We start from the raw sequence: 9,466 nt of genomic DNA on the forward strand, positions 1-9,466 counted from the left end.
GTTTTTCATTTAAGCTGGTCTTTAATACATTATACGTTAATGTATTTACTAGTATGAAAGGTACATCTGCTGTATGTTAATCATGGAAAAGGCTTATCTTGGTCGTCAAAAGTAAAGTAATCCAAAAAAGTGTGTCTTCTGTTTGTGGTAATATTTGTCATCATAGTTGTTTTTTTCAGTAAGACAAGGTGTTAAACACCTACGTTTTATGCTTTGTCACATGACGCGTCAAACCCTGAAACCACACGTCTTGAGCTATATAACTGCTTTTTTACCACTATTTTTGAAAATCTTTTGAAGCGTTTTCACCTACGGAACAATTGTGTTGAAACACTTTCAACACAACGGTCGTGCAGACCTTCCTTATGCAATGATGCCTGAGGAAGGTCTACGTCAGTAGTTCTTAAACGTGTTAATGCCAAGGACCCCCAAATGTATTTGACCGTGGACCCCCCAAAATATTCTTAAAAATAGCAGACGCACAAGCTTGCAGTGACGTGCTGTGAGCTTGTAGGCCTATCTGCTGTTTTTGAAAAGGTTAAGCAGGTTGAAAGTGGTACAAATGTTCAGCTAGTGTGACAGAACACAAAGTATTTTAATATTATCCAATCCAACTATTAGTGAGATAGCTATGGATGGGTTTCTTGTTTACAAACATTGAGACTAAATGCACAGCTGACTGTATCATGTAATCAATTCCGTCCAATCCCCAAACCTGTTGTTTTGGGGAGCGCTGGTTTCATTGGCTAATTTTGGTACGGACCCTGCGCACGCATCTAGTTTTATCAGTGTAACGTGGACCAGAAACCCGTCTATAGCACGCATCAAGAATGGCTGTTAGTCCTTTTTCTCATTTTGATATTAAAAAATAATTACATTAATAGTGGGGGTGTTTGTTTCAGGTGTTAATGTGTGCCCGCATGAACCAGCACCTGTACAGTACAGTTCCTTCATGCTAGCAAAAACACACCTGCAATTAACATGTAGTTAACTTAAGTTATTAAGCAAACAGTCGTTGCTTAGGAGGATCTAAGTCTAGACCAATGAAACGTGTCTTAGATCTAGTAATCATTTGATTGCGTAAAATGTTATTTGGTATGCATAATACTGTACACTACAGTAGTATTTATGCATAATACTTCATACTTTTGAGAAACATGGTAGCACACAGTCTAGTAGTGTTCCACACATGGGTACTACTAGTACTACCCTTAGCTTACTACTACCCTTAGCTAGCCATAGCCGGGGTACTCTATAGGGGTGGCTATTCAGAAAGTAACAATTTTATTAAAATTGTCTGATATTGGCTATAACATTTTTTCCTGTGTTAAAAAATAAAACTTAAATGCTTTTTATGCCATATATTTTCAATACAACCAATTTGACAATTACTCTGTCAATAAGCAGGGCTGTAATATGCATATTTTTCATTAGAGATAAAAAATATTATTATTAGTCTATTATTATTAGTCTATTACCTTTTAATAATTATTATTGACAATGGCTGCACTGCCTCGAACCAAAATTACAACTTCCGTGCATTAGGTACTTATTTTTGCCTGAAAGAAAATGTTAATGCCTGTACTTGTTTCCAGAAAACCACCACCGCACGCATGAAGAGCCAAACAAACTACACTACACTACCCACATCTCTCCACTTCAGAACACTGGTACTCAACTACCCCAGGAGCCCCGCCTCCTCGAACCCTACGGGGATCCATTTGGTTCCATTTGTACAATGTCACTCAAGTTATAAAATAATGATTAGAAACTTATTGGAGGAATCCAATGCTTTACTCACTTTAATACATATTGAAATCAAGGCAAAAATATGTACCCTATGAAACTTCCGTGCAGGCGTGCAGCAGTAATTTTTTCAGTGTTGCCATGACGGCTTTTTATAAGCAACTTTGGGCTTATTTCAAGATTCATACATTTTCTATTAGCAGACTTGCAACTTGTCGCGATGTGACGCGTTGTGAGCTTGTAGATCGGCTATTTAAAAACAAATTGACACATATTATAGGATTATACTTTAGTTTGAAGAGCTCATGCGGCCTGGCTAGTGGCTAGACAGTGTAACTGTCTAGTTTATTTTCTTCTTTTGGGCTCGTTTTCCTAGACCATGGTTCCTCATTTCTCTCACCCAACATGGCAACGCATGGTCCTTTTGTGTCTCCAGGCAGTGAGACAGACGGGCGTGCTGCTACAACCTGAAGGGAGTGTCTGTCTGTCTGTACTGAAGCACAACACAGCATATCAATAAGGTAAGGTATGATCCACATTCCTGCTCTTTCGAGACCCTTTTAGATGAATATTGAAGTTTAAACACACATGGCTGCTATGTCTAGCTTCTGTGTTGCAGGGACTCATGACTGTCAGTTGTCTGCTGCACGTAAACAACACAACTGTGTCTGTGTGTCCAGAAACACATACTGTGTGTGCTCTGAACTTTATATCACTGTATGTTTAAACACAGTGCTTTAACTTATTGACAGTATGCTATTGTAGGCTATACGGTATGTGCCAGGCACATTGGCGAGAGCCAACGCACATAAGGTTTGGGTAAGTGTATTTTCGGTTTAAACAAAAAAGTTTTCGGTTTAAGGTTAAAGCACTATTAGTTGTTCATTGCTACAGACTCTACGGGCTGTATTTTGATCCATGCCTTATGCCTAAACTTCTTTGCCTTTTTTTTTTTACTATTTTGTAAAACATTTTTAAATATTTCAAATAGCTGATCTGCAAGCTCACAGCGTGCAGATGTAGATCAGCATTTGAAGTATTTAAAAATGTTTTTCAAAATAGTAAAACAAAGGAAAAGAAGTTTAGGCATAAGGCATGGATCAAAATAGAGCCCATATGTCTCTATCCTCCAGCTCTTTAATGCTGTGCTTCTCAAACTTTTTCATGTCAAGGACCCCCAAATTGACACTTATTTGCCCACGCACCCCCACCTGAAAAGACATGCCAGGGACCCCCATAAGAGAAGATTAGTGTATTTTCGCTATTTTTGGTGTTTTCACTGTTTGTTTTGCTGGCCCAAAAAAAAAAACATATCAAAACTAGAAGCAGTGCTCTTCCGAGCACAGGTCTCCACCAGGCTGTGCATCCTGGTGGTGCTACTGTATAATAGGCCAATGTAAAAAGGGTGGCATATGTTCTTCACCTTAGATCTTTCATGGCAATCGGACGCTGCATGCATGATTTGAAGCATTGTGTTCCAAAAATGTGTTTTGCTAAAGTCTACCTGCTGGTGGCGCTATAACAGGCCAATGTGAAAAAGGTAGCATTTGTTCCTTGACCTAGTGGGAATATGTGTGGCAAATTTCACGGTAATCGCAAGCTGCGTTGATGATTTGAGGCATTTTGTTCAAAAACTGAGCAATCCTGCAAACTTTGGAAGCCAATATTAGCCAATCAGGATGGAATATGAAATATCAGACGGATCGTACTTGATCACATGACTATAGAGATACTGTGTACCGATTTGCATGTTTTTTGGATAAAATCTCAAGGAATAATAGGAAAAATTGTGTTTTACTTAAGTCGGCCTCCTGGTGGCGCTATAAAAGGCTGATGTGAAAAATGCAGGGAAAGGGTTTTTCCTTGGCCTCTAGGGAATGCGCTTACAAAGTTTGAAACTGATCGATGGAGTTATAGGTAAAACCTCAAATCGGCCTGTTATAGCGCCACCATGAGGCTGCTTTCAAAGATTTTAAGTGGCATTTCTTCTTCGACCTAGTGGGAACGTGTGTGCGCGATTTCATGATAATTGCACTTTGCGTTTGGGATTTGAGGCATTTTGTTCCAAACGGCTCAATCCTACAAACTTTGGAAGCCAATCTTAGCCAATCAGGATGGAATATGAAAAATCGGACAGATCCGTGTCGATCACATCACTGTCGAGATACTGCCTACCGATTTGTAGGATTTTTGGACAAAATCTGTAAGAGTAGTGCACAGAAATGTGTCTTGCGAACATCGGCCACTAGGTGGCGCTAGAAAAAGCCCATTTGAAAAATTTAGGGCAGAGGTTCTAGATTGGCATCCAGGGAATGTGTGTGCTCACTTTGGCAGCGACCGGGCCAACGGCGACTGAGATTAGCTGCACACAAACTGCGAGGACACACACACACACACGGACGGACACACGGACACACGGACGGACGGACGCACGGACGGACGGACGGAGGGGAAAACATACTCTCCCCTCAGCCTTCGGCTGGTGGAGACAACTAACAGTGGAAACACCAAAAATACAGAGAGAGGGCAAAGTGTTTCTTCAGGTAAAAACCAGCACACTACTGAGGGAAATGATTGGTAAAAATATGTATATATTCAAATTTTTAGATTTATTTATTTCTGATTTGTTATACTCACACACAGTAGGCTAATAGGTCTATGCCTTTTTGAGGGGTGCTAGCCGCTCCAATATGTGACTTTTCATTTTATTGCATGACATAAGTATTACCAACCAGCAAGAATTCCAGCAAGAATGCACTTGAGAATATGTCTGTTTTCTGATTTACAATGTCTCTTTTCAGATTGGACAATTTAATGAAGAGCACATATGTATGTCATCATCATAGTGTACTTGGCATGCTCCTCGAACCCACACTGTTTCTTCAGGAACAGTATCTATGTTCTAGGGTGAAGTGATTGAGCACTGCTCACTTCACACTGGTGTGGTTTATTTTATGTGTTGCACCATATTACTTAGCACTTACGCTACCCAGGTGATTATTGTTATGCATTATACACTACATTACATCACTGTAATGTGATATACTTTATCATGCAATGCATAGTAAACATTGCCATGCTATCTGTTTCACTTTGTACACTGACCTGTAATGGTCCATTTGCTAGCTTCCTCCTTAATATGAATAACTTAGCTGGGGACCCCCTGGGGGCCCCTGGCCCCCTGTGCCTCACATTGAGAACCAGTGCTTTATATCACTTAAGGTGGTAGTTAAGTTAGATCACGTTGGACACTACTTCTGGCTGCGTTATAATCAGAAATGTACAGTTTAGCCATTTTGCAGCCCAGAGTAATTTAGCCATGTGTAATATCAAAGAAGATGAATGACATCCTAGTCAACAAAAGACAGTGTACATTCTGAAACTAGGATACCAGGTAAACAATGGACCTGTCGAAACAGCATGCCATCTCTAAATAACATTGAGAGGTGTGCACTGTTATTTAGGTAACGATTCCATTCTACGATGCATCTTGATGCAGCATCACACTTTTCTATAATATTACTGCACAACATGGCAAATTCTTCATCAGTCAATTCAAGCAGTCAGATATACTGAACAACATATTTAGATATTAGATATATATTATTTAGAGACTGCTGTGTAATCAATCACTCTCGTCTCGTCTATTGTGTAAAAAATAAAATGTATAGTCTGGTACAGTCTATAATCAATTATTTCACGTTTCTGCATCGAATCACGATGCATTGCTGATTCTATTTATTTATGTATTTATTTGTTTATTTATTACACCACTAATAACATTCTGTGCATTTGCAGTTAAGCTGCAGTATATTAACTAACATGTAACAAACATACATATCTGCATAGTTGGTATTAGCCTGGCTTGGCCAGACTATATACTAATGCAGCTAACTAACTGCAGTGCAGTATACATCCCCTCCTTGTTTTAACATGGGTGGTTTGTCTAGCTGCGCTAGGCTAAGTTGGTATAACTAGCAAAATCAACAGTTGGGCCCGGAGGCGGGAACATATGTAAAACTACTACTGTAGAACACCTCTTTTTTTTTTACCTCTTTCATTATTTACCTAGGGTAGGTATGCTGAGTGAGCGCTAGTTCAGCAACGCCCTGCCTCACAGCAATCACACAGTTGCAGACATTACAACCTACTTCACAATCACACAGACACAAACACATTAAAACCTGGGAGCTGACCAGTACAACCACAGTCTTATACTCAGTGGTGGAAAAGTCTGTATTTCGTTTTCGTCATTAAAAAAAAGGTAGTCGACAAACATTTTCTGTTCCGACAAAATGAACAGCACCATCAACTTCACATTGTTGTAACTTGTGACAGGCCTTCTAGCCGGTGGTGTGGGCATGGGTGACAGCGCGGAGGAAGCAGCCATGAAGTCCTTCCTGGGCCGTTTCCTGGAGGAGTTCCCGGCGGCCCTGGGCCCAGACGACCCGCTGCCGCTCTGCCCGCTGAGCCGCAGCAAGCTCAGCCTGGACGAGCTTCCTGGAGAGAGCCTGGAGCTCGGCATGAGACTGACAGCTGCCAGGTGAGACTCTTGGTATCAGTGGAGGGATGTGAACCTCCTATTGTTGTCTGGTAGTAAAGCCTGCAGCAAAGCCTGACTCCCGTCCCGACACGCTGTCAGGCTGCTTGTGCCCTGTGTGTGTTTTCTTTGCACCTAATGTCTAATCCCATGTAGCCTACGTACCTGCTGCTATGTGGACCTACCAATGTCTTACCACTTTTGTCAGTGATTTAAATCAGTGGTTCTCAACCTATGGGTCGGGACCCCCATGGGCGTCCCCAAATTATTTTGGGGGGTCCCCAGATGATTAGCTTAATGTGCAACATTGTTTTATCTCTCAACAGTAAACAGACCAACATAAAGTTTGAGTGTATAGAGGGTATATGCACATTTCTAAAGTGACAATTTAAGGACTTTCTATCACCTCTAAAATGACAAATTAAACATTGGCCAAATTGTCAAATATTAATATTGTCAAATATTAGATTTAGCGTTGCGAGGCGTTGTGAGCATGTAGAACTGCTATTTTCACAATAGAACCGTGTTGTACAAAATGTAATGCCTCAAGTCTTAGTGCTCGCCAGGATGGCAATTAAGACATTATTATTTTGGAGTCGCGGCCTGAAAAGGTTGAGAACCACTGATTTAAATGAGAGCGGATTTGTCATGCAGCTGTTTGGCCTCATGGCCTGGCGTTCAGAGATAATTATTTAGTCTTTAGACAATTATTACATAATCGCCTAATCGCAATTATTTGAGATAATCACAATTATTTTTGCGTAATCGTCATAATCGTTTCCATGTTGAAAAAAATGCATACATTTTCAAACGTTTTCCAAAAATAGCAGAAATAGCAGGTCTATAAGCTAAGTAACCTTGTAGATCAGCTATTTCCGCTATTTTGATGTTTGAACTTTTTTCAGTCAGTCATTTCTTTGTATATTTAAGTAATTTGTCATAACTGCCCTGTGCAATTTCTGATTATGAAACCTAAAAAGTTAAAACCAAACAAAAACTATATATACTGTATTCACATGTTCATGGTATGTTCAATGCCAAAAATACAATTTGTTAACCGCAATTATTTGTGACAATTAATCGTCAACTTGCATTTTTAATCGTGATAGCCCTACTTTAGATGCAAGTTCACTCACTCACTCACTCACTTCACTTCACTCACTCACTCACTCACTCACTGACTCTCACACACATGTATGTGCTAGGGCATTCACCAAATATTCGAATATCAAAGTCACTATTCAATGTTGTTCACCAAAGTCAAATATTCGCTTCTTTTTTTTTTTTTTTCTCTCTCTTTAAAACACCCTGACAAGCACTTGGAATTGTAGGTATTACTTCCGCAGATAAATATTGTGAAAATAGCAGATCTACATGCTCACAACGCCTCGCAACGCGAGGCGTTGTGAGCATGTAGATCTGCTATTTTCACAATGGTCGCCTCTTGCTGACTTAATATTTGACAGTTTGGCCAGTCCTGTCGAATATTCGACTATTCGAATACTTTGAGGTTGAATAATTCGAATACTAAAAATCACTATTTGTGAATGCCCTAACATGTACGTGCACGCACAAACAGCTGAAGTCAAGACACATCCCTTGCCTCATTCGGCTCAAAGGAAACAAGCTGAAAGGTCCTCACTCCTCAGTCACTCATGACAGACGCAGGGAACACGGTGTCTGTCTTTGCACTTGCACTCTTCCTCTGAGGCGCTTCCTGTCAAAACGACATCATTTCCTGCCTGTATACCAGCCATTGTTCTCCGTGCTTCCTGTGTTTCCCTGCCCTCCTGCTCAAGGATTCTAAAAATGAAGGATGACACAGAAACGCCACGTAACAATTCCAGCTGGCAGATTCGCCAGGCCCTACTGGGAGGCAAACTGGAGGTGGTAGTGTGGCACAGAACGCATTGAAGTCAACGAGAGCTGGTTGGACAAGCATATGAATACATATTATCTTGTAAAAAGTCATTGTATTATACCGCCCTTAGCATAAACAAATACACCCAGTCGTAGTGCCATTGCATTATACCGCCCTTAGCCTAAACAAATACACACAACCAGTGTCGTTGCGACATTGACATAATACACTGATATTAATTCAGTGTCAACAGTATTATTGGTACAATAACCGCACCCTATGGGTGTTATTGAGGAATGGAACATAATGACAGTATTACAGTCTCCATGCAAGTATGTCAGAGTCGGTATCGATAGGGTACTTTTACTGGTGTCACTCCAGATGTTTTAGTTTATTGACCGAGCAGATTATTTGATTAATCGGAAAAATACTCGATGGCATAATTGCAAAGGAAATATAGTTGCAGCCCGAGTCACATTTAAGTACAAGATTTTCAGAACTTCAAATCTAATCCTATATTGCGCTGAGCAGTGCTCCACCTGTGTGCAATTTAGTTTTTTTTAGGTGTGACTATTCTCATCTCCGACTCCTGAACACTGTTTGGCCCAAGTTTGGAACGGCCTGCTTGGAGAAACGGAGCGCCTGCTGGTGCGATGCGTTACTCCAAAGCAGGGGGAAAGTTTGTTTCCCAGAAGATTTGCGACTGACCAAATGATCACAATAATCGATGCCACTGCATCTTCCTCATAGCAGTGGTGTTGAGTACATTTACTCAAGTACTGTCAACCACTTCAGCCCTAATATCTACATTTCAGCCATTTGAAAATAGCCAATCTACAAGCTCACAATGCATCGCCATTCAACGCATTGTTGTATGCTGGTTGGAAGTAGCAAGTTAGTTAATAAAATGACTTTTTTTCTATTGATTGCTCACTCCATGCATGGAGACTTTAAATCATGGCTAAGCCAATATTTTGAGGGGACTCTTTGTGTCTCCATAGGGAACAAAGCAGGGAGTACTTTCTACTTTTCGTACTACATTTGGATGCCAATACTTCAGTAAATAAACAAATACATTTTGAATTCCATTCTTTTACTCTTTTAGAATATTTATACATTGCATTATTGATACTTTTACCTTAAGTAAAAGTAAACAATTACATAAAAAATAAAATCCACCACTTTCTCACTGCCATCATCAATAATTATATTCTGTATATTCATACTCTATATTTATAGTTAGTGTTTTGTTCTCCCGGTGGTCAGGCATGCCCCGGCGGTGCTCGGTGCCATGATGTGCCACAAAGCGCTGACACAGC

At 40.3% G+C, this 9,466-nt stretch overlaps 1 protein-coding gene across 2 annotated transcripts in view; it reads left to right on the forward strand.

The window, feature by feature from the left end:
- Nucleotides 1-2,179: 2,179 nt before the first annotated feature.
- The window catches only part of ppm1f (protein phosphatase, Mg2+/Mn2+ dependent, 1F), a 17,957-nt gene continuing 10,670 nt past the window's right edge, over nt 2,180-9,466 (forward strand). The window contains exons 1-3 of one of the 2 annotated variants that reach the window (XM_080738266.1): nt 2,180-2,267; nt 6,085-6,289; nt 9,414-9,466. The exon at nt 9,414-9,466 is cut by the window's right edge and continues 75 nt beyond it. In XM_080738266.1, coding sequence (XP_080594392.1) covers nt 6,108-6,289; nt 9,414-9,466 — 235 coding nt within the window. In that variant the 5' untranslated portion in view covers nt 2,180-2,267; nt 6,085-6,107. Of the gene's footprint in view, nt 2,268-4,214; nt 4,290-6,084; nt 6,290-9,413 lie in introns of those variants that run through there. The other variant, XM_080738267.1, reaches the window with a different exon arrangement.

The sequence above is a fragment of the Nannobrachium achirus genome (assembly GCF_963921795.1).
Source record: "Nannobrachium achirus genome assembly, chromosome: 12".
Classification (NCBI taxonomy): Eukaryota; Metazoa; Chordata; class Actinopteri; order Myctophiformes; family Myctophidae; genus Nannobrachium; species Nannobrachium achirus.